This window comes from Bombus impatiens, unplaced genomic scaffold (assembly GCF_000188095.3).
Source record: "Bombus impatiens unplaced genomic scaffold, BIMP_2.2 scf_0735, whole genome shotgun sequence".
NCBI classification, from domain to species: Eukaryota; Metazoa; Arthropoda; class Insecta; order Hymenoptera; family Apidae; genus Bombus; species Bombus impatiens.
Genome location: NT_177154.1, coordinates 151553 through 177014, shown reverse-complemented (window position 1 = coordinate 177014; position 25462 = coordinate 151553). Strand labels below are relative to the sequence as shown.

At 35.0% G+C, this 25462-nt stretch overlaps 2 protein-coding genes across 9 annotated transcripts in view; one reads left to right on the top strand and one right to left on the bottom strand.

Annotated features, from left to right (window-relative positions):
* On the top strand, nucleotides 1-1817 carry LOC100743515 (WD repeat-containing protein 61). The gene is made up of 8 exons (XM_012390177.3): nucleotides 1-175; nucleotides 273-382; nucleotides 450-619; nucleotides 721-959; nucleotides 1045-1138; nucleotides 1208-1301; nucleotides 1392-1563; nucleotides 1668-1817. Exons 1-8 carry the CDS (start codon nucleotides 173-175, stop codon nucleotides 1767-1769), a joined length of 984 nt encoding a protein of 327 aa, XP_012245600.1. The 5' UTR covers nucleotides 1-172; the 3' UTR covers nucleotides 1770-1817.
* Nucleotides 1818-1869: 52 nt separating this feature from the next.
* The window catches only part of LOC100744104, a 108095-nt gene continuing 84502 nt past the window's right edge, over nucleotides 1870-25462 (bottom strand). For 4 of the 8 annotated variants that reach the window (XM_012390172.3, XM_033322942.1, XM_033322943.1 and 1 more), the window contains 7 exons: nucleotides 16021-16440; nucleotides 13955-14149; nucleotides 9943-12623; nucleotides 9545-9636; nucleotides 9133-9409; nucleotides 7904-8168; nucleotides 1870-7755 (listed from right to left, as the gene is read on the bottom strand). In XM_012390172.3, the coding sequence (XP_012245595.1) occupies nucleotides 3379-7755; nucleotides 7904-8168; nucleotides 9133-9409; nucleotides 9545-9636; nucleotides 9943-12623; nucleotides 13955-14149; nucleotides 16021-16440 (8307 nt within the window). In that variant the 3' untranslated portion in view covers nucleotides 1870-3378. The remainder of the gene's footprint in view (nucleotides 7756-7903; nucleotides 8169-9132; nucleotides 9410-9544; nucleotides 9637-9942; nucleotides 12624-13954; nucleotides 14150-16020; nucleotides 16441-25462) is intronic. The other 4 variants (XM_012390174.3, XM_024370321.2, XM_012390175.3 and 1 more) reach the window with 4 other exon arrangements.

Below are 25462 nucleotides of genomic sequence, written 5' to 3'. Positions count from 1 at the left end.
GTAAGTCAGCTGCTATCGCGCATACGCGTGTGGTGAACTTTCGGATATTCAAGTTATATATGCGTGTGTTTATAAATAGTTAGTATGTACATATAGTTAGGAAACAGTGTATTTTGTATTAGATCAAAATCATTTTTAATCATTGTTTGGGAGATAATAAATACTTTCTGGAATGGTGAGGAATATAAATGAATTTGCAAATTATCACGATATAAAGGTTATGTTATTCATGATATGCGACAGTTGCAAAAACGAATTAAAAATTTTTTCAGTATTCGATAGTTAATAAAACTGAAAATGCTCATGAAGATAGCATTTGGACCTGTGCTTGGGGCTGTTTAAAGAAGAAAAAGGAATTACAGCAGGATAATGAAGATTCACGGTAATTAATTTCGATGTATTTTTTATCATTTATATACTTCTGTACAATTTTCTTCATTATATGGCAGTGAATCGATGCAGTTTAATGGGAATGAGACAGTCGAATATTTAGTAACCGGTTCAGTCGATGATGTCGTCAAAGTTTGGGAACAAAAAGACAAAAGTTTACAACTAAAATATAAATTAACTGGTCACTCGCTTGGTGTGGTATCTGTTGCAGTTAATTCAGATGGTTCAAGTGAATAATTAATAAAAACACAAAATTATTTGCATGTATTTTATTTTAATGAATATATTAATGTTAGCAGAGCTATATGATATGTACACACATGCTTCCAGAATGTGCATCAAGTTCACTAGACTCAAGTTTAAAACTATGGAATTTGCAAACAGGAGAGAAAATATCAAGCATTGAAGTAGGTCCTGTAGATATTTGGACAGTGGTATTTTCTCCAGATGATAAATTCATTGTATCTGGTAGTCATTCAGGTAAAATACATTTATATGGAACAGACAGTGGCAAACAAGAACAAACTTTAGATACCAGAGGTGGAAAATTTATATTGAGCGTTGCCTATGTATGTATTTTAAACATTTATATTGTATAATTTTGTGCAAAAATAACACAAGATAGTTTTTGTATTATATAATTACTTATTTTAGAGCCCTGATGGTAAATACATTGCTAGTGGCGCAATTGATGGGATTATCAATATCTTTGATGTTACATATGGAAAAGTTTTACGTACATTGGAAGGTAATAACAAATTTTGTTAATAAGTTATTGATGATTTACAATTATTAATATGTATTTGAAATATTTTAGGTCATGCAATGCCTATCAGGTCTCTTTGTTTTTCACCAGATTCTCAATTACTTCTTACCGCATCAGATGATGGACATATGAAACTGTATGACGTGTAAGTAATTCATAGTTTCAATTCGCATAAAATAGAAATATGATTAAAACATTGAAACATTAATATATTCCTTCTTATTCTTACATATAGAAAAGATGCTAATTTAGCAGGAACTATGTCTGGTCATGCCTCATGGGTACTTGGTGTTGCTTTTGCTCCAAATGGTCAACAGTTTGCATCTAGTAGTTCAGATCATACAGTTAAAGTATGGGAACTAGCCCAAAGACAATGCTTACATACATTTAATGAACACAATGATCAGGTGAGATACCGTATTACATACAGCATTATGGAATTTTTATTGTAAATTTATAAAGCAGAAAAAGTAATCTGTGATTTGGAGTTGTGAGCATTTTGCTTTTCTAGGTATGGGCTGTAAAGTACAATCCACAAAGAAATAACATGATTGCATCAGTATCTGAAGATAAATCCATTAATCTTTATGAATGTCCATTATATGACAAATAAATTTTTGTATAAATATGAATAACTGTATATTACTTTATGTATATTACATAACTTTAAATGTTATGTTTTTATATAAATGTAATATTAAACAAAATAGATATTAGTATCTATAAATTTTATTGTACTGTAATTATTAATATACAAATCATTAAGATGTCTGCCGAATCTAAAATACAGTATAACAAAAGATGAATACTTAAAATCTAAGTAAAAGACGAAGATTACAAAAGAACCCTGAAAAGGAATTCTGGTGTACAGATCAAATCCTGTATGAAAAAAAAAATATAAAGGTACCCTGATGTGGTTCCAAGTTGGAAGAGTTAAATCTAATTAACTCGAACTGGAACAGGGTATAAGACTTGTGTAACAAATACGTAAACAATGAATAGTAAAATCTATTCTATATCGTGTCAAACAGTTTCCTTCTAATGAAATTTTAGATTGATCGGGTGCATGTAGAAGGGAAGATGACGCGATATAGAAACAAACTTAAAGTATCGTACGCATTAAATGCTTCGAATAATAGCAAATTTTCCAATGAAACTAGAAAACAAATGAGAACGTGTGAAAGTAAAATTATTAAATGGCATGCCAATACCTTAAACCTTCCGATCTATAAATACATAATTGATCCGTACACACTCTTAATTGTACCTACATGTATTTTAGAAAGGGTAACAATCGAATCAGTAGACACTTGTTACATGCAAATCGATTTTTTTATGTAATACATATATGACCAAAATAGAAGCTATTTTAACTGTAAATTTTCAAGTAGACTAGAAACTTAAAGTAAGGGTTTACAAAATTTTGTCTCTTCACATAATGCCAGTTTAGCGTTACTTAGACCGCTACATCGATATAAACATCACTACTGCTTTTGTCGTAACATTCTGTTGCACTGAAAATGTCCAAGTTTCGTCCAAATCTTCATCGTGTTTCTATCAGTCTTTAAAAAGTAATTAGACTTTGTATTCAATTGAAAGAATACAAATCAGTTTACGATGGAAACAAAATACAGATCTTATTCCTTGCAAATTTATCTATTACGAAGATGTATAGCGACATATTTCCATATACATCATGAGTCGTAATACATATCACTAAACTTTCTACATTCTTCATCGACGTTTAATATATACAAAATTGAATTAAATAATCGAGCATAATTACTGCTACGTACTACCGATTTTTAATTTTCTTCGTAATTATGGAATTTCTCAATATATGTATATACAACACGCAAAGTGAATAGGAATGATATATCAGGATTTTCGGCTATGTCACATTTTAATTATACCTCTTAAAAAAAGGGGGAGAATAAAAATTGCATTGCCAATGCACATGCAACGAAGAAAAGTATTCAAACGATTATTCTTTTTATCTTTAGTGTGTAAAAATTAATGAGATGCCATGAAGATTTTCGGTGTCCTTTAAACGATGTGTGAGGTAAGAAAGAAACCTTCAACTTACTTATCAAGTATTCGTAATATATGTACTGCGTGTTGATTTATGATCAATACAGCAGTAAATCAAATATACAATGACTAGCCTGAAACAGAAAAGCAATACTACGAAAGAAAGTTGTTTACTTTATAACAGGCTCTCACTATACCGTTGTTACTCTCGTAGAAGCTGTGACTATGTCACTATGACAATCTGTCACTCTGAATTTGCTTTCAGTTTCATCCGGCGTTACTTTGGCTATTTGCGAAGGGATATCTTGCTTCGGGTTATAATTAAAAGGTGGGACAATGGCGGACGCGGGTGTACGCACACCGGACCCATTAACGTATGTTTGTGCAGAACCTTCTGCATTCGCAGAGTCTACTCTTATAAAGGAACCAAGACGTGATATTCGTTTCATAGGATCCACCTCTGCCGTGGAGGATTCGGTATGCTGTGATTTTCGCAGAACAACCGAGGTGTCAACTACATCTACGATGTCTTTCTTGTACGTAGAAGCGTCATTAGACTTTACAGGAATCTTGCAAGGTGCGTCGTTTGCGTTCATTCCGCTCAAGTCACAAGAGTTTCTGTATTTCACTTTACTGGGTTGTACGCCCATTACCAATGGCCTCTTCAATTTCGATTTGTACAAAGCTGATTCCGGATTATCATTCTCTTGGGGCACTCCTTCGAACGTGGAACTACGAAACAACCTAAAAGCTGGCGGATTGCTCACTGGAGATGGGGTATCCATCTCATTAGCACAATTACCAGGCTGTAGCCACTGCCTAGTATCTGGTTTCTCAAACCGTTGCTTATTTTTACTCTCCTCTACCTTTTTCCAAAGGCTTGCAATTTTACTAGTCGCTTCCTTTGCCAATTTTCTAGTTTGCATTCCGGTCGAGGAGTTGGATACAATACTGGAATTACTGTTAGATCTCTGACCAAGAGGACCTACCTTTCGAAAGACTTTACCGCTTTCTATCTGTGCAGTACTTTGATTATTGGCTGATATTTTTGGAGTTGCAGTTGCTTTTCCTGTAGGTAATCGTTTTGGAGCTACCAGTAATGGTAATGCTTTCGAAGATTGAATCTTCTCTGAAGCGTTTCCCTTTGATGATTTTGATTGGTGCGCTTGATGTGTCTTTGGCGTAAGTTTTGGTTTCCCAGTTGTTGGATGTACCTTGGATGTTGCACCTCTAATGGGTTTTGCGATTTTCGTTTTTATCGGCGAAGGAGATGAAGACTCTACGGTGGGCGCATTCTTCACTTCTGGTTCGTCTTTGGTAAATGTTCCTTGTCGTTCCAAGGGCTTAATCGTTACGTCCGTCTTAGTTTCTTGTTGATAGTTCGAGGAAGAACACGTTGGAGGTGTGCTGTGTCTCTTTACGGACTTTGTGAAAGTTAATGACGATCCTTTCTGAGGAACTGATGCTCTTTTTGCAGCCACCGATAAAATCTTCGTTCGTTTGTCATCTGTTGAGCTGGGATTCATTTTAGGACTTATATTTGATTTTGTTGATTCTTTCGTCGCTGTACCTGGACTATTGTTACTTTGTCTCAATGTGGTAGCTCTTGTTGCTCTTACAATAGGTGAAGTGTTGCTACGACCTATAGGTATTCCACTGACAGGATTGACCTGTTTCAATGGAGACGATTGTGGCGTTGGCTTTCGCGTAATTGGATTTGAGTAGAGAGCTTTTCTTCTCCCGCGAATGGCCTTTGGACTTTCTGGGTCTGATTTATCCGTAGCGTTAGAATCATTACTGGGATCTCTCACCATTCCTGGTTTAATTATTCGGGGCCTTTTTGTTTCTCTAGGTGGTCCCTCGGTATTATTAGATTCATCTTCGCTCTCAGTTTCCACATTATCTGTATACCTGATGTCTTCTTGCGACCTGGGTTCTTCGATCTCGATTGTTTCCTTATGAGCGTCCTCTGGTTCTTGTACATTGTCCATTTGTCGAATACACGAACCTATCAGTTTTTTAGAAACGCCGTTGACAAACCGCATCCGTAGGTTCCGTTCTGATTCTGATTCATTTGATACTAAACTAATAGTCTCGCAATCTAGCAACCCATCCTCGCCAGTTTCATTTGTCTTATTTGATTCGTTTAATGTATTTAACACGATGGTTGCATTTTGTTCCAACATGGTTTGAATTTCATCCGATTCGATAGTGTGTGTTGAATCTGGTAATCTATCTTCTACCGCGTTTGTAGTAGTATTACTTTCTGTATCTCTGAATATGCGTTCTGAATCGTTCAAAGTTCTCGTACGATATCTTTCCCTATTCTTCTTTTGCTCGACGCGCTTTTTAATCAACGTTTTACAAGCGGATAGTTTTGACAATGTGGGGATAGCAGATTTTACCGGGGACGTTGCTTCCGTTGTCTTTTCAGAATTCTCTTGTTCATAAGTAGCATTAACTTCCTGATTATTTTGATCTTGATTCATGTCGGGGAAAGGATTTTCCAATACCTGTGTTTGAAACCTGGCTCTATCTTCTTGTCTACGTTGTTTAGGTGTCAATTTGGAAAAAGGTGAAATTTTTCCCCGTGCAATCTTCTCCTGTACTACGTTTTCCTGTCGTTCTTCTTCCTTTTTATCGAGTTCCGCAGCTATAGTATACGTCTTATATCTTTCCTTGGCCAAAGTTCTTTTCTGCTTTGGTGTTAAATTTCTGTGTAATCGCTTCCTAGGCGTGGACTCTGCCGAGCTAGTAACGCAGTATTCAGACGAAATTGGTGTAACTGCCTCGTCGGTATCACCTGCTTCGTCGATCCTGTCTATCATCACAGGATGTGGAGCTTCTTCGGTATGTAATTCCGCGTCAATACACAACGTATCGCTGCATATAGTTTCTGTAGCTTGTTCCACTGTTGACTCATCCATTTCACACACTTCATTGAACAGCGAAGGTGGATTGATGTTCTCCAGATATTCACTCAAACTATTATTTGCACTATTCTGCATAGCTTCAGCGTAACGCATGCACGTCATGGATAGCACATTTGCGACAGGTTTTAGTAAATCGAAAACAGCGTCGCTCCCGCTTAAGTTCTGCGAGTCTTGATCCTTAGAATCTGCCACCTCTGATGTAATACTGGCCACGCTTAACATACTATTTTCCATGTCACCAACGTCTAGTAACTCGTCCATCATTGATGGTGGTTTGACACTTTCTAAGTGCGAACCAGTACATTCGTTCAACAAATTTTCGAGACTGCCGGTGTGACTCTGAGTTTGACTCAGAGCTCTTTTAGCTACGACACCCAAAGGAAGAGATTTCTTACGACAGCTTCGAGAATCTGTCGAAGATATATTCTTCGCCTGGATTGGAGGCAAGGATGTAGAATTACACCTGTCTCGATTAACGAACGACTCACTACAGTCACCCGAACCTGCGTAGCTAGCTGTCAGTGATAGTAAGCTTCCCATCGAGGAAGGTGGTTTTATTGCTTCTAAATCCATCGACGTCATACTGGTTGTATCTAGTTCGTTCTGTCGATTCATTTCTGCGTCCACCGCTTGAGCTAATTTAATCGCTTCTCTTTGAATAATTTTTGAATTGGTCATGTGCCCATTGTCGCTACTTGCTGTTTCATAACACTCCGAGGTGATTGTTCCTGGTTCTTCTGGTACATCGCTTTTAAATGAAGCGATTATAGGGGCACTAATACTTATGCTAGGAAAAGATACATCATTAGGAGAATCTTCATTCCATGTATCACTCAATATGCTCTGTTTCATTGCGCCCGAATCTCGTTCTCGAATTGCTTCCGTTTGTTGCACGAGAGTCGCAGTTAAGCGATCTAACGAGGCAATCATAGCATCAGGATCCCTTTGACGCCGATATACATCTTCCTTCTCCACATATTTCGCTGATTCTGCAGGTTTCTGTGCCACTTTGTGCTTTGAATCAACTTTTTCTTTATTAATGCCATCTATTTCACATGTGTCATTGTACATTTTACTGCTTTCATCAAAATTATTAATTTTTCGCTCCCCAAATTCACTGTCGATTTCATTCATCGTGGTTTTATTTATCTGGATATTGTCCATAGTTTTCGTTAATCCAGGTTGTATACACAATTCTAAAAGTGCGTGTTCTGATTGTTCCACGGAATCGATCGATTCGCTACTCTCTGAATCTGTTACTTTAGTATAAGATTGTTGCATAGACGAATTCTCAATCGCTTTGTCTTTTAATGTTTTTGATGTTTTATCATTTTCCCACTTAGCAGAATCATCATCTATATTTTGATCATTTTCAATAACATCATTATGTATCAGAGACGACATGTCTTCATTCGATTGGGTGTCGATACTAGATAGATATTGCTGCTGTGTAGGTTCTGTGTTAAACACTACTGTTTCATGTAATATCGGGCTATTCCTCAAGTTCGAAGGTAATGAGAAATTGCACAGACTATCATCGCCTAATAATGAACCGCGTTCCGTGTTTTTTACTTTGTCCAACTCATTCTGCAAAACTTGATTCGATTGTTGCATTGGAATTTTAGTTTCTATCACCTGAAATAAGAAAATTCGATGTTTATAAAATATGCGCATTCTTTTGTACATTTCTATTGTAATGTTTCAAATAACGCACGAAAATAATTAAATTCTGAAATTAAATTTATAAAAATATAAAATTGTGTGCACGAAATAGATATGTCACCTTTTGCATAAATTTGGCCGTACTTTGATTATAATCTGACACAATATTCATATTCGATGAGTTATCATTAACGTTATCAGTACAAATATCGGGATCTACCATTTCTTCAGATCCCGATTGTTTTGTATCAAGACTGTTCATGGTAGAATCGACAGATGAATTGCAGTCCATTTGATCTAGTGCAACGCTTGTTTGGTACCTGGCAAGATTGCTTTCATTTCGCGGAACTTTTTCAAAATTATTTCCTATAAACGAATGCCTATGCCTAAAAAAAGGAAATAACGTAAGAATTATTTTTCAATTAAAAATTATTTGGTTTAGCGAAAATAATAAAAAAAATGTGGTAAATGTACATGTCGAACTCAACCTCTTCGATTTCGATGATTTTTTAATATATGGAGCACAATATATAATATATTCGCAAAAAACTGTCGATATAGTGTTTACTACAGTGAATTTTACCTATAATCATGCGTCTGTGACAGTGTATGCATCAGTATTGGTTGCCAACCATCGACTGCTTATCTTCTGTTTATGAACGAGACTATGGTCAAGCTTAAAGGCCCTGTGCACAATTATATGTTCTTGCGAGGCTGCAAGGAATGCCTATTACAACTCAATTAAAAATTAATATGATCGATGTATGTATTGGATTTAAGTCAGATTTCCCAATTCGGCCGCTGCTGAATTATAAAAATAATAGGCGAATGAATAATCGATATTATTTTACGAAATAAGGTAACTGTTATCATTTTATGCAAGCATTGCTGACCGGATTAAAAGTACTAATCTAAACTCTAAATTCTAAAAATTATATTTATTTTTAATTAAGATATAGCAGACATTTTTTATAGCCTCGCTTACGCACGTTGTGTACGAACCTTCATCTCGGATACCCCATTCGTTCCACTCCCCTTTGTATACATAAGCAGAAAATTCCGACCAGGTCATTTTATTCGGCAGTTGGCAATTAAACAGACGTATATTCTGCCACAGATTTGTGCAAAATTCAACGTATAATTCTTTGTGGTAGTAACGATAGTTTTTCGCAAATATCTCGGAAATTAAGGCCGACCGCCAGTTACATATATAGGAAAAAGTTGTTCGGAATCATGTCCCCACCACATATTAAAAAATCATCGAAATCAGAAAAGTTAAGTTCGATCTGTACATTTACCAAGGATGTTGTTGATAATTATAGTACATTTATACCGAACCAAAATATTTACCTATTATTTTGCATTCCAATATTAATGCAAGCTGTAAGTAGATCTTCGTCGTCCTCATCGCCATCACTGACTTGATCTAAACATTCGGAAGAGTTGTTTATATTTAATATATAAGGCATGTTACGGGTATCTCCTTTTAGTTCAAATTCCTTACATCCTGAATCGTTAGAAGCCTTCAATGCACTAGTCACGTACGAATTAACACCGTTGCTAGGATAACTTTTATCAAATTTATCGTTTTTTTCAAACATGCCATTCTGTGTATCGTATTTCTTCTCTATAATAAAATAAATACATTTTTTTAACTGTTTCAATAAAATTCTATATTTTTAGAGAAAATTTTTCAGTATCGTTGAATTTCGAATCGAGTAGTATCGAGAGTGAGTAAAAACAATTTTTTCTGTAACTTTACCTGGTTTATTTTTTGTAGAATTGGGTGCTATATCATCACTCTCAGCATATTGTAAGTTGCTCGAAGATACTTGTGTAATTGTTGTTCTTACGCTGCGAATAGGAAAATACAGAATTTTGATTTATTTTTTCATATATTAAATATGTAGAGTATCCTCAGGTTAAAGAAAATAACAAGTGATAGGAAATGTGTCACATAGATGTACGTATATGTATATATTATACATAACATATATATCATGATATAGCCATGTGTAATCATATTATACATATAATCAAGATTATAGTTACGATCCAAACATTTTTTGTTAAGAAAATAAGTTACTAAAAATTTTCATTTATTTTTTAAATAAAATGTTCTTTTTGCTAATTGTATTATCTACATGAAAGTGCACAAACCTCAATGAATTTTTCATAGAAGCGTGATCATTTTCCTCAACATTATTGTCCTTGATATTCGTTTCAAAGTACTGCAACATTTGACTTCTTTTCTTGTCACTCGAAACTTCCGTACATTCCATTCTGGTACATTCTAAATTCAATTCCTCCGTATCTTGCAGTTTACCTTGTTCCTGAATCTTCTTCAATAAACTCCTCTGTCGACTATCCTCTTGCAAGTCAGAAGCCGATGCCGCTCTAGAAGAATTTAAAGACGTTCCATGTGGAGTTCCTTCTGTGCAATAGGTCTTTACTGTATCTTCGTGGATGAGTTCTTGATCGTTACTCGGGAAATAGTGAGAATGTGGTTTTCCTTCGTCCTCCAGACTTCGTTCAGCATAACGCAAACTATAATCAGTTGGTTGATCCAAATCCGTCTCGGCATAATCACTGAACAGATTTCCCTCTGTTCGATAACTGACAGTCGGTGAGATAGCCTGTTGTATAGTATTCAACGAACTGTGTTGATGTAAAACAGTCTTGTCGTAGACGTTTCCAAAGTTGATGTTGTCTTTCGCGGGAGAGCTGTTGTTGACGAATGATAACGAGGTCGAGGTTTCTATTTCAGGCTTCGTGCTCACGTACTCGGTTTTTGTGCAAACGTTCAACTCCGTTTCCTCGGAAATACTGGACTGACTACCAGTCTTGAGCACAGACGTGATGCTTTGTGGCAAGTTGTCTTCTACGGAAGAGTGTAGCAAATTCTGTGAACAGGTGGATTCTTGATCCGGAGCCGAGGACCAGGAAATGGTAGAATTAGTGCATCTAAGGTCGACAAGACCATTAAAACCGTCTGACGACTTCAAACGATCCGGGATGGCGTTTTTGTAGCGTAACGTATACTTCTTCTCCGAAGAGGTCTTCGAGTGAGCATCACTGGACATTCCGTTGTCGAAACCGACTGCGGAGTGTAGCGACGAGGACTGTTGTTTTATCTGAATATCAGTAGGAGATAGTCCATTCAATACGTGTCGATTTACCCTTTCAAACATGGTGTCAGAATGAGTGCTTGTTATGGAGCGCATAGAGTCTCTACTCTCGCTTCTGGCGACTCCGTTGCACTTCATATTGGATGTGCTAGGTTGATTATGTAGTTGATAGGAGCGTAAAGTTCGCGTGTTGATCCCCAAGAAGCTATGTTCCACCTTGAACGAAAACTTATCGTCTTTGTTAGTCGGAGATGTGCTAGGTTCGATGTTATCGCAAGTTTCGGCCAAGCTTTGATCTATTTCTTGCTCCAGAGCCCTTTGTCTGCGTGCAACTAAAGTTGGTAGAGTTGGAAGTCCTAATCCGCGTGCTGTCGAGTCTAAGTGGACGAGATTATTACAGCCTGGTCTGGCACTCAGTAAATTCTTCAAGGCTGCGCTTGAACCCATTGAAATCATCTTGTGCTTGGAGTGAATTAGACTACGAAGCATTGGAACTGCGCCCAGGTCCCATAACAGACGCTGATCCTGTGGACATCGGGCAGAAAGATTCCACAGAGCTCCACAGGCGTTACTAACGACGGTTAAACTAGGTGATCGCAATTGTTGTAACAATACTTGCAAACATCCCCTCTCTCTTACAATGGCTCGGTAATCTTCTCTAACAGCAATGTGACTAGATACATTCCTCAAAATACCACCGGCGTTTTCAACAATGGCTAAAGTTTTAGATGGTGCTTTGTAGCTCAACATATCCACGAGGAATGCCAGTGCGCCATCTACGGCACAAATATCCACTTTATTCGTACTACAGTGTGCCGACAGGTTCCAAAGTGCAGACAGTATCGACTTAAGAGTTGATTCCTTCCTACCCTCCATCGCAGCCTTCATCAAACCAGTTACTGCTCCCACTTCCCTCAACGTTTGCTTGCTACTAGTATCAGCTCGCCACGACAAATTTCTCAATACAGACGCTGTGACTTGTCTGAGATCGTCGCTTGGACTTCTCAATTGCGAAACCAGAGCCTTCATGAACTCCCGGAAGGAACAGAGCAATGCTTTATTGTTTCCATCGCCGAATGTCAGATTCGTCAGAGCCATTCCGGCATATCTACGCAATGTGATGCAATTTTGATCATCGCATTCGCTTCCATGAGCCATATGATCCATCTCGATCAGCTCTGCAACTGCATGAAGTCCACCGAGCTGACACATGGCGTGACGATGAGCTTCGTCGAAGGAAAGTTTCATCAATGCCGCTATCGTTGGCCCGGGATGCCTCTCTAGGTCATCGGGAACCTGACCCGTTTCTAGAGATGTCCTCAGAGTCTGGCAATAGTCCCGTAACTGTTCTAGAAACCGGAGAACCCGCGCCTCCCGGCGTCCAGCCCTCTCGTCGCTTTTGGCATACACTATATTATGCAAAGCTCGAGATGCCTTTTCTCTGGTTTCTGGATCTTGTCCTGGAGCGTGAATCAGTTGTACCAACAGTGGAAGGCATCCTGATTGCCTCATTATGAGGCAATTGTCTATCGAATTGCTCATAGAGAGTAGCGTTGCACTCATGTCCTCTCGGCCCTCCGTGCTACCAAGCATTCCCAGTAGATTGTACACTACGTCCACTTTCGCCCCTAGCCTTCGATCGCCTTGCATTTCCGTGGAACAGCCGAGGGCCCCGCCCGAATTCGACGAAAAGCTCATCACGCTGGCTACGTCCTATGGGAGAGGATGGAAATTAATGTTAGGATTTTGATTTAGGAGGAATACTGTCACCTTTGAAGTCCCTTCCTCTTTATTAAAAAGTAATAATTAAATTAGTTTTTTAGTAATTAAGAACCTTTTTCCTAGTTTTGTAGGATTTACATTTATCAACAATCGAAGAATATTTGTTCTACTATCTTCGTAAAGTTTCCGAGGAAATTTAAACTGACCTTCAATTTATTTATTTGCTTTATACACAAAGGGCTATCTATTCTATTTTCAATTTTTTATTTATATACTATGCAACGTTGTAAATTATTTATTAATTTGTAATTATTCACTCTTTCTAATTAATTGTTCCTATTAAATAATCGTTTAACGTTAATATATTAAACGTTTATAATTATATAAACTATATAAAATTATAAAAAACTATAAATTATTATATAAACGTTTTAAATATATTATAGGAAAATAGTTCAGCTCGCTTATATAATATTCTATTATATAAACTATATATTTATCACACCTTCATTACATTATTATATGTTAATATTTGCGTTAATTTTTGAAATATATAATATTATATGCCTTATAACTTAATAAAATAAATTTCCATAGTAATAAGTTATTAAATCATTCATGGCGATTTTTGCTTCGCAAATCGATTGTGTAATAATGATAATGGTTAGTACGATGAGTCAAACTTCTTTTTCGCAGGTCATGCTCCCTTTTCAGCGCCGTCTTTATGACAGGTTACGTATTTATTAATTCATGTTCATTCATTTATTAGTCCTGTTCATTCAACTCACGATATATACGTATGTTCCACATTTATATCCTTATACTTTAGATGTATTTTCCTTTTTTTAATATAATTGTATTCTTTAGGATTCTTCAAAATATTAACAGTACGAAGGAAGAGTAATAGTTAAATAAAGATACTGCTCAGAAACTTATTGCACAATAGCGTGAATAATTGCAGAAAAAGATAATTTTTGAGTCAATTAACAAAATATATTTTTGAATGTAACTCCTGGACTCGTCATATCTCCTAAGTGAATAATGATATTACTCTTCCACGATTCTTCAACAAATTACATGGCACATAATTTTGGATATGTTTAGTAAAATCAGTAAAATAACAAAACAGATTTTCCCTAATGTAATATAATTTTGAGATTATTTGACTATCAAGATAAGAAATGGCCACTATTTTTCGTAAAATGCGATTATATAACGCATAATTTTGAAATCAATTTGTAAGACTATTAAAGTAATAAAATACTATTATTTTTCCCTAAAGTCGATTGTGCGATGTACGGTTCAGGAAAACAGTGACTTACGTTGTGTACAGTGATTGATGTGCTTTGTTGAGTGGAAAAGCCCATTTGTTGATTGGCCCATATGTCTCTTCTGATGGGCCACGTTCCCCGATAAGAAGATGGTAATCTGTGGCCCTGTAGAGATATATCTGGTTTGCTGTCTTCCTCGCTACTTCCACCTTCATTGTAACGTTTATTTCTTCTTGTATAAATCTGCTAAACATAGTTAAACAATCTAATTAACGATGAATTCATTGTATGACGACAAAAAATTGTATTCGTGAAAATATAAAAGTTCTTTAAGTATAACAAGTTGATAATTTACTATTAACACTCGATAAAAAATATGAAAACAGACAAGATTTTACTTATCCTCAGCACGAATCAACTGAAATAATAATAATAGGAAATTACCAATTTTTATAAACTCATATCTATTTTTTTAGAAAATATTTCATCTTCTATAGGAAATTCTTTTCTACCACGTATAATCTTAATCAAACATTATAATTCTAAATTAAATTATTTTTTTGTAATTTTAAATCTACGACATGAACACCTTTAAAAAATCTTTTAAAACATATGTATGTTAAACCATATGTATGTTAAATACGATCATGCGCGTAAAAAAAAGGAAATAAAATAAAACCATTACACTCTAGAAACAATTCAAATTTCCCGCTAAAAACAGAACCGAAGCCACGAAGTTAACTCAAGTCTACTTGCCCACCGTGAAATAATCAACGTTCGTACTCTAAGCGTTTTACGTTCACAGGCTACAGAAAACGTACGAGATAAATTCTTGCAGAAATGTTTAGGGTGACAGGGAGAGTTAAAGAGGGAGGGGGGGGCGAAAGAAAAAAGTGCAGAGATAGAAGCGCAAGCGAGAAAGGATATAGATATATGAGTAAACGTGTATAACCAAAGGTAGAGAAAGACAGAATGAGCTCTCCGTAAAATCAATACGGAGCTACGTTGGTGGAAGTGCATGTAGGAAGAACTCGTACTCTACAAGCATGAGGCGATACCAGTGGTTTCCAACCATCTCTTTTTAATTACTCGACTAAGACAAAATAATATTAAATTTCTTTGAACAGCAGAAAACATCGTCGATGTATTGTAGATAACGTAAGATTTAACGTAATCTTCGTTTTTCAGATATTTCGGAACTAGTTATATAAGAATGCAATAGTTTGTTGAACGATTAATTAGCTATAGAGAGTAGGTAATGTGCGTAGAAATTTTAATTAACATACAACCAACTAACGTTTTAATAAACATACAACTTTTGTTGCTCGCTTAATGGAGAACCTTGTACGTCACGCATTTTCGTTTACACATTCCTGAGCATCCCCATAGGTATTAATTGATTTACACACTCGTTATGGCACGGTACTAGATGCTGCGCTTGTGCTTTTAGGAACTGCATTAACTATCTTCGATACAATTACCGTTGTCATCTGACGATAGAGGTTTACATAATGTCGGACAACACGATGACATTTTGTCATCATAGGAGATAACGAAATGTAATGGGAAATGGTAATTTCACTTTCATCACTGACAGTTTATATACCAGTATACAGAAGCTACAAAACACCATGTAAGATTCGAGCAAATATGAAAAAGATCCAAATTAACATCGGTAAACATCGATTTATTTGGCACGTCGAATCGTGCAAAAGAAGAAACGATAAAATATTGCCGGAGATTTTGCAATCGCTTATAAAGTTCTTCCAATAACAAACAAAGAAACCAATCCACTACAATGGACAATCGCATTCCCTCGGAGTATTCGAATTCACCTGTTCTATCTGCGCATTACAGGCTTCTCTTCGATTCGGGAAAACAAAGCCACACAACGGTCACTCGACAAAGGAAAAAATATACACAGTCTAGTTCGATCAATTTCAGTGTCATCTCTCCGTGATCGTTCTATGCGAACCTATCAGTCACACGTCGTAGCATGCATCAACGAGGCTGGAGCAGAAAACAAAAGAAAAAAAAGAGTATGCACGAGATAAGCAAGAAGATATAGATAGCAGGAGAGTAAGAATGGAAGGACAGTAAGAAGATAAAAGAATTACCTCGGGGCTCGGCGTGGACGACCTTCGTTCGTCCTCCTCTTTTACTTCTGGCTCCATGGCATCCTCCTTGTTGGTCTCAGCGATCACGGAGCCTAGGTACAACTTTGGCCTGATGTGGGCATTGACGGGCAGAGAAGTGGAGGTGGATGATGGCGTTTTCAACGCGTTTTTCATCAGCGAGCATCTCGCGGATGTCGTCGCCGCTGCGGCGACAGGGTTGAACGCTGCGCCGTCCACGGACGACTCCAGCTCGTGCGCCGCGACGCCGATCAGGGGCGTAGATATCTCGATGTCGTGAGGGCGCCTCTGAGCCTTCCACGAGCCGACACCTTCCACGTCGACGCCTATCGCCCCGCGAAACACGCGATACTCCTCCGACAACAATCTTTCTGCTCTTTTCTGACAATCCTCCGCGTCTTCCTGCAATAATAATAATCAACAAAATGAGTAGTTTGAAGATTCCCGGATAAAAATCACAGTATTACGCGATCGTTTTATAAACTACGTCGTATGTCAGTACTTGGCATACAGTTTACAACCGCGTTCTTTTTAAAAATTCGTTGTTTATTTTATAAAAAATAACAATGCGAAATAAATTACAGACAAAGTTTGTGTTGAGATTTTCCATAAATATCTTTTTACGATCATCTTTTTAAGCGTCTTAGTGTACTTAAAGAATTTGTATAGAGATTTCGTATAGAGACTGTATGATAATAGGAAATAAATGGGAAAGAAAGCTGAAGTCTAGGTTTGCTCGAGAGATTTTGAATGGATATTTGTTTTAGAATGATCTTTCCTAGTATTTTGGTTTAGGTAGGTACATAATTTGCATGAATCTCGAGTGCAGATTGTGCGATAATACAAATTTACTTAGAGAATTCAATTTTAATTACTTATCAAGCGATTCTCGTTTGTTTGCAATGATTTTTTGGACATCTTTGTTATTTCAATCTTCATTTAAAATCCTAAGTTTTAATTTTTAAAAATAAAAAATTCTTTTATTACGGCAAATTCATATGCTAAATAATTATCATTGTTCGTTCAATAGATGTACAAAATATGTTTGCATCGTCCCTCCTTATTATTTACTTTATAACATTTATCGGCTTTGTGATATCTAATTTCGGAAGAAACATATATTTTTTATTTAAAATTACAAAATATACGAAAATTAAAGTAAAGATTATAACCATATGCAAAACAGAAATGAGAAAATGATTAGGCGTAAGTATGCAGGTCTAATCGTTTGATTCTGACAGATACAACGTAATCATAAGGATAAGCTCACATACTGGCCGGAAGTGTCACATATACGTAAGCTATATAGCAACGCTTTCTTGTTGTCCCGCTAATCATCTTTCCAGCTCTGTACAGTACAGTACAAACCTATATAGGTTTCAAAATCTAAAACGGATGAAATTTTTTACTAGGTAGAAATATAACAAAAATCGTTATCGAGGAAACGAAAAAAACAAACATAACAAAATGTACAATTATAATGTACGAATATCTGCAAATATTCATTGTGTACGTGGTAATAAGATGTAGATACTGATATTTGTAATTCTAGAGGATTTTTCAGATATGCGTTAGTTGTAAGTCAGCCAAGAATAAGCGTAATATTGGGTAAAACATTCGATTTAAAAGTCAGATTGCGAAGAATTGAGTAACAAGATGTAATGCAAACGTTTGGAATTTTTATGGAGATGTTCTCAACCTTATTTTCACTCGTTTCTTTCGTGGCAATGACGATATTGTCAAAGATTTTTTTCCTTCTATTAAATATTTTACGCCTAATAACTTACCATTTGGCCATTAATGATTGAAATTTGATTGACTGTATGACTTAGGAATGCAGTCGTTCCTCCGATTGGTACAAGGCGGTACGAGTTAGCATAATATTCTAGTTCGATATTTCATAAGTCAGTATGTAATAAGTCTAATATATCAGACTATTTTAATAAAATTATATATTATAGGTTTTATAGATATAAGTTTATTCTACCATGTACTTGTAGCTGTCTTAGATTCCCATTTAATCTTTTTTAATTAATTAAAACAAGTTTGAATTTTTGGCTCTGAATTTTTTGCTTTTTGTCAAAAGTTAAGTCAGAGCAAACAATTTAAATAGTACTTTACTTAATGGATTTGGTTTTGTTGTCCCGGGACCTACTATAAACCATAATCTATCCTCCGGTTAAGATGGCCATCATCTGTATAAGTATATTAACTCGGACCTGTAATAATCCTGAGGAATAGTTATAAAATTCAACATTTTACCTTTCTGCCAAGGCCCTTAATTGCTACAAACACTTTACTTGTTATCATCCCTTCGAACAGAATACATTTCGACTTGCTCTTAACGCTTCGCTGAAAACACTTGTATACGCATCAATCGCATTCTTAAACGTTGTTGGAAATAAAGAGTATATTAAACTCAGTGTTATAATCATTCAATCACCCCTATTATCTTAACTGAAATAGGAGATCGGATGATTCGCGGCGTCGATCATCGTATCGTAACGAGAATTTACGACTCTCATTATACGACGTTGAACGTGTCTCCCCGCGGAGCGGTCGAACAGATTTTGTAATAATTATAATTAGATATCATACTAAGATAATAGTAACAATAAGATTGTGATATGTACGATTAAAAACATGAGAATGCAAAGCAATTTGTAAGTGCGTATGGTAGGTGTATACTTTGTGTACTACATTGTAGTAACTACAATAAATGAAGTTTGATAAATTGCGATGATTTTATGGTACCGAAACCGTTGTATACGAAACGTAAAACGCGAGAGAAAATGAAAGTGTCAAGACAACATAAAAGACAAAGAAAAAAGGATATAAGATTTTATTATACCAATTTATCATATAATATGATTTAAAAAATTTCAAGTGAAATTTTAAGAAAGTGAATTATACATATATGTATACTACATGTATAATGCATAATGACAATTAGTATACGTTTCAGGACATAAGTTGTTATATAACGAAGCGTAGGCAGTGCGTTCTTATCATGTAACATCCTCGTGCGGACAAAAGTAACGAGCAAACGCAGTGTCACTCACAATTGCCTGTGCTAAAAATACATTCATATGTGTAGACTATAAGAATTCTTTGAATGAATATCTCAGATATCAAACGTTAACATATAATGAATCACCTTTTAATCATTCAGTATTCTTTCCATGAAAATCAGTCTCATTCTAATTAAATATTTTATTGCAGTAGTATTAATATTTATGTCTTTAGGATATAATACCAAAAGTATAACACTGTTTCAATATAAATTATTAAAAAAGTTAATTATTGGTAATATTTAATGTAGTTGAAATATTATTAAAAATATTCTAGTATAAATTATAAAAACGTTCCTTATTTGAAGATTAGCTTTCAAAAGGACACTAATTGGGTATTTTAACCCCTTGCTTTGTGATATCGAATCACATTATAAATCAAATTCAGTGAGATGCCTTCAAAGGCAGGCATTAACTGTATTAAAGTTCAATTCTAATTTTGACTTTAACATGAAACAAGACTATGAATTAACAAATACAAATTGCATATAACATTACAATGTCTTGTTTTAAACATAGAGCTATTACTTCATTAATTTATACACATATGCGTATATGCAAGGATAGAACATATGGAGTTAATTAAAAAAAAAGTAAGATGCATCGGTTAGATTAGCAACTGAACCGATTACTATTCATAGAATTTAATAAAAATGATTAAAGAAGTATTTTATATTTTACTCTTTTACATCGCTTAAATGCAAAATTGAAGTTTTTCTTTGTTCCTAAGAACATATTTCACATTACGATACTTTTTAAGCTATATTAATTATTAATATATCATATTTTGAGCGTGGCGCTGTTTGGAGCAGAGGTATGGGGCTGGAACATGGAAGAAAGGCTGAATAGAATACAAAAAAGACATGTGGAATAGATGTTAGGTTTAGATATGACAACACCAAATTATATATTGATAGAAGAATGCAAGCTAATCGAAATCAAAGAAAAAGCATTAAAAAGAGCAGCAAGGTATGAAGAGAAAGCCTCAGAATAAAAAAAGGAACTAGTAAAGGAGTGTATAAAGGAAAGAGAGAAACTGGGGAAATGGCCAAGAAATGGAGGGACACAGATAGAAGCAAGAGAAGAGAAAGAAAGGATGACAGCAGACCAAATTATAGAAGAAAGAAGAAAGAGAGAAGCAGAAAAGAGGAAGGAAAGGATAAGGGAATCCAAATATAACATACATTACAAAAAAATCGTCAAAGAAGAATTACCAAAATACTTAGAAGGGAGGATGAAGTGGAAGGACAGAAGAATGTTAGCAAGATTCAGATGTAGAAACAAGACCAAAGCAAAGGAATACTGGAAAGAACAGGGAGAAAAAAGATACAGACTATGTAAAAGGAAAGAAGAAGACCTGAGGTATGTAATAGAAGAATGTGAAATAACGGGAGGACCAAAGGACATAATAGAAAAAACACTAAATGAGACTAGAGAAGGTCTAACAGAAATAAAAGCAATAATAGAGAAGAGAAGGACAATACAAGAGACGAGGAGGAACGACAGGAAGGAAGCATAGCAAGGAGGCAAAAACTCAAAGTTGCAATAGTTTTTTAGTCATTAGTTTTTAGTTTCTAGAGATAGATTAATTAAGGGAGTGGAATATAATAGAGTGGATAAGAGGGGAGGTAGGTATATAAGGGGAGGTAGGTAAAACCGAAAGTTCGTCCAAAGTCGAAAGGCACGGACTAAGCAATAATAAATAAATATATCATATTTTTTCAATTTTATAATTCGATTATCTTTGCAAATAAATTTGCAACTTATTTTTCTTGCAGACATATTTTTAAAGATATTAAGATACATATTAAGCTTTTATTATTTGTCTTTTAATTATATGTAAATTTTAAAAACATCTTTTAATATTAAAATTTAGATCTCCACGAAATATTTAATCATATAAGTTCTAATAAAAGAATATGGAAGTATTATTTATACAGTATGATTCATGCTACCGGAACTGGATTCTCTGATTAGAATTAGATAAAAATATTAGAGATTGAAAAGATGAATGATTTGTTACGACGCATATGCGCAACTGGCGTTTTAAATAAATAAATAAATAAATAAATAGAAATTTGAAATGTGCATAATACATACATGTATCTCTTACATGTGTAAAATTAATCACTCCTCGTGTGCTATTCTCCAAGTGTACTATCATTAATTTCTCAATGACGCGTGTGAAGTTTTTCGTCTGTAACGTATGATATCAAAACATTACGAGCTCAGAATATGCGGCTTACTGGAAATAAGTCACAATGTTGAAGATGTTTGTATACAACAAAGAAAAACTGTTCCATACTGAGGTCGAAATGATAACACACTCTGTTAATATGTTTGGAAATTGCTCAGTAGTTCATGATCTATCAACGAGTAAAGATTACAGTACAATATTATATAAATTTCCTGAACTAAAACAGCAACGGTAGCAAAAATATCGAAAGTAATAAGAAGAAATCGTAGAGTAATACACAATTTCTTAAAAGATGTTGAAGATTATGGCAAAAAGAAAATTACTGGTCGGCCGTCAGCGTTATCCGATCGTGATAAGCGAGCAATTCTGCGTGTAGCTTCCAACTCGCAGTTAACAACGAAGCAAATAATGGAAAAATGTAGCATTAGTGCTGGTGTTTCAAGTGTTCGTCTAGTTCTACTATCCTGCAAAAATATTAAGAGGTTAAAATTGAAAAAGAAACCTTCGTTAACAACGAAACACAAAGTAGAACGTTTACGTTTTGCAAAAGAAAGAATGCATTGGAAAAAGAAATGGAGAAGGGTACTATTTTCAGACGAAAAAGATTCAAGTTGGATGGTCTTGATGGGTTCCAATATTATTTTCATGATATAAGAAAAGAGACAATGCCAACAATTCGACGACAAATGGGAGGAGACAGCGTGATGGTTTGGGCCGGCATCGGTTATTTCGGCAAAACAAGTATCAAGTTCATCGATGGAAGAATGAATAGTGTCCGATACATAAATTTAACCAAAGAACAAATAAATAATCATGCAGAACGCACTTCTGGATCTGATTACATCTTTCAACAAGGCAATGCATCTGTACACATATCAAGATTGGTACAATCCTATTTTAATGAAAATAATATATCTATTTTGCTGTGGCCTGTACGCTCCCCGGACCTTAATATTATTGAAAATTGCTGGGCAGAACTTGTTCACGGCGTATACGCGAATGGAAAACAGTACCAATACGTACAAGAATTAAAAAAATGCAATTGTACGCAAATAGATTACGTTAAGTCAAAGTTATATCTAGAAACTATATAAATCGATACCAAATCGTATAATAGAAGTAATAGAAAATAAAGGGGGATGTACCCATTATTAAATAAGTATATATGTTTGATAAGTTATTATTGTTAGTTACAATTTATGTTGATTATTATTTTTTTATTGTACATGTGTTATCATTTCGTTTTTAAAATAAAACAATTTTTTTTGTTACACATTAAACCTCATAATATTTTTAATTATTTCCAACGAGCCGCATATTCTGAGCTCATAATGTTTTGATATTATACCGTTACAGACGAAAAACTTTACACGCATCATTTAGAAATTAAGGTTAGCACACCTGGGTTATCTTTTTGACGAGGAGTAATATGATCGAAATTTACAGAAATTTGATTAATTTGCCACATATTTTTAATACAACTCTGTACTAAATAAGGTGTTTTATCAACAAATATACATTTAGATATACATAAAAAGTAAATACTGCAAGTGTAAGCAGTATTCATCATTTTTCTTTAATACTTATCCTAATGTCAATCAGGAAAGGCGTATGAGTTGTTTCATTTGTGTGAAACACCTTATACATAAATATAGTCTATCACAAAAGTCTGCATACACCTTTTAAATATAAAATATTGTAGCAAAAATGTAAGAAAACGAGCTTTTTTGGCACATTAAGACACATATGTGTTATTAAAATGTAACATGATTTATTCACTATGATCTTAAATTAAAGAAGAAGTACTAAAATATAAAATACAATGTTACGAAAGTTATATACACCTGTTACATCTGTACGAAATCACAAAGATGGTTTAGTATTATATTGAGACCTTGTAAATGACCTACGCAAAGCGCGTCTATAATTCCTTTGATAAGTTAGATATACAATCTTCGATAACTGAACATACAAGGTGTACATCTTTTCATTTAAGGATTCGTTGTCGAAAAAGATAGGTTTGAAAATCTGCCAGGTAAGCGTACATTAGCTTTACTATTATCAAACATGGATAATGTCACGATTCTCTTTCTATTACTTTCGTCCTAGTACTTTTATTTCCATGACGTCAATCAACCTAACCCCAATCTGCATTATTACTTTTATATACTTCTGTAATGCCTCCAAGCATAATAACAGCTTTGAAGAATTAAAATCAAATATTATTTTGGCGTTTGGAGATTTAAAAAATGTGCATAATTTATTACAAAAAGTGCATAATAATTTACTTCAAACAGCAAAGTTGTATATACAACATCATGGTCAACATTTCAAGCATTCGTTAAGCAATCTTATATATAATATTTTTCTAGTATTTTTGAAACAATTCAAATTAAGTACAGAATGAAAGAAAGTGATAAAACGGATCTTAAGCGAACCAATTCAAAACGAAGTCTTAAGTGAAAAAATATTTCTATTTTTTTCGATTTGTTTTTGTATGTAAAATTACCACCCGACCAGCGTATCACAATTTTAGAATACCCCGTATATTTATAGACCTTTGTGACTGACTACATTTTTATTTTTTTACGAATCACAATATCATACCTATACTGACTGTTTCCTACCTCTTTCTCTCTAAAAAAAAAAAAAAAAAAAAAAAAAAAAAAAAAAAAGGAACAAGGAAGAAGAACAACGAACTACATGAAGGGTGTGGAAGTTTTCACTAACCAAACAGTTCATTCCGATACAAAACGTTTGAAACCGATCCAAAAACTGAGAGCAGCCGTACGATATTGTCTGGCTTAGCATCATCCAGTCGGGAATTATTGCTTTCGTGTATTCCACATGGTTCACTCATTTTTATCCCACTCAATTTAGGCCTGACAGCCGCGTTCGTTTCCTCACAGTTTCACTCTCTTTAAAGCAAAGCAAACAAACATAGCCGGGGAAAGCGATATTGCTCGAATTCGCGCTGAAAGACCCGGCAATTTCGATTGGTTGTACTTTCTCTCCAGGTTCATGGACGTTCTTCTCGAGCTTCCCGAGCTCGCCATTACGACGTGATCGAGATTTAAACGCCGCGCTGCGCCGTTCCATTAGACACCGTCACGAAACGTACCACTGCGTGCAACAAGCAATTAACCCGCCACGTTTCGGGCCAACGAAAGGTCATCGCTATCGCAACTTGCCAGGCCCTGAAAATGCCATCCGGAACATCTTACGGATCCGGAGAAATTTACGTCGCATCAATTTTAATGACTGCAAAAAAGTTAAATACTTAATAGAGAAGGAACCAGAGTTGTTGCGATGATCTGGGTATCGAGATATTCTATGAGAGTGCGGAGAATTTGCGGATTGCACGATGTTCTAAAAATGGTATTCGCGATATTCTGCAGAACCAGAGGAATTTAAATACTATGCAGAAAAATCAAACACTAAATTAACGGCACGATACAGATTTTTCACTGTTCTAAATATGGAAATAGGTGAGCCTTCATAGGTGGTACAACTGGAGTTAGGAATATTCTATTGGTATGCCAATATCATTGGTGGCTTCATCTTCGAAAAAGTCGAGTTTGAAAACGCGTCAAGTATATGTGAATTTACCTAATTTCCAATTACATAATTGTTGGAAAGTAGAGATCCCTATTTCACATATGTTTATATATATATTTAATACATGTATATACGTGTATTTAAATTTTACATTTAAAATTTTAATTACATGTATATCAACATATCCGTATTTTAATTCGCGCGACTCTAAATATATGGGTATCCGAGAAATCTAGGAGATTGTGAAATTAATAAAAGAATATTTCAATATGTTTACTGGAATAATATGGGGAAAGATCACGCGAATCAAAATATAGATTTATTAATACACGTACATTTAGATACGCATGAAGTAATGAACGGATAGCCATGTACTGAACATATATAGATTGAGATACGGATATTGAAGCATACGTGTACACGAGCCTTTTTAATAGATATATCATACCGTAATCTCTACTATCCTATATAATATGAAGGTTATCCTACATGCAAAAATAAATCGATAACGCAGTCGGTGATAATGTATAGAATAAAATTTTTATGTTTAAAGCTTCCTTTAGGAAAAATTGTTATTCTTTATGAACTAACCTGGCAC

What these genes read in the sequence shown, in the direction of transcription:
- LOC100743515 (XM_012390177.3), top strand. An exon ending in AGTTTTACGTACATTGGAAG is followed by an intron (nt 1,139 to 1,207) that starts GTAATAACAAAT and finishes GAAATATTTTAG; the next exon opens with GTCATGCAATGCCTATCAGG. An exon ending in TTAATGAACACAATGATCAG is followed by an intron (nt 1,564 to 1,667) that starts GTGAGATACCGT and finishes TTGCTTTTCTAG; the next exon opens with GTATGGGCTGTAAAGTACAA.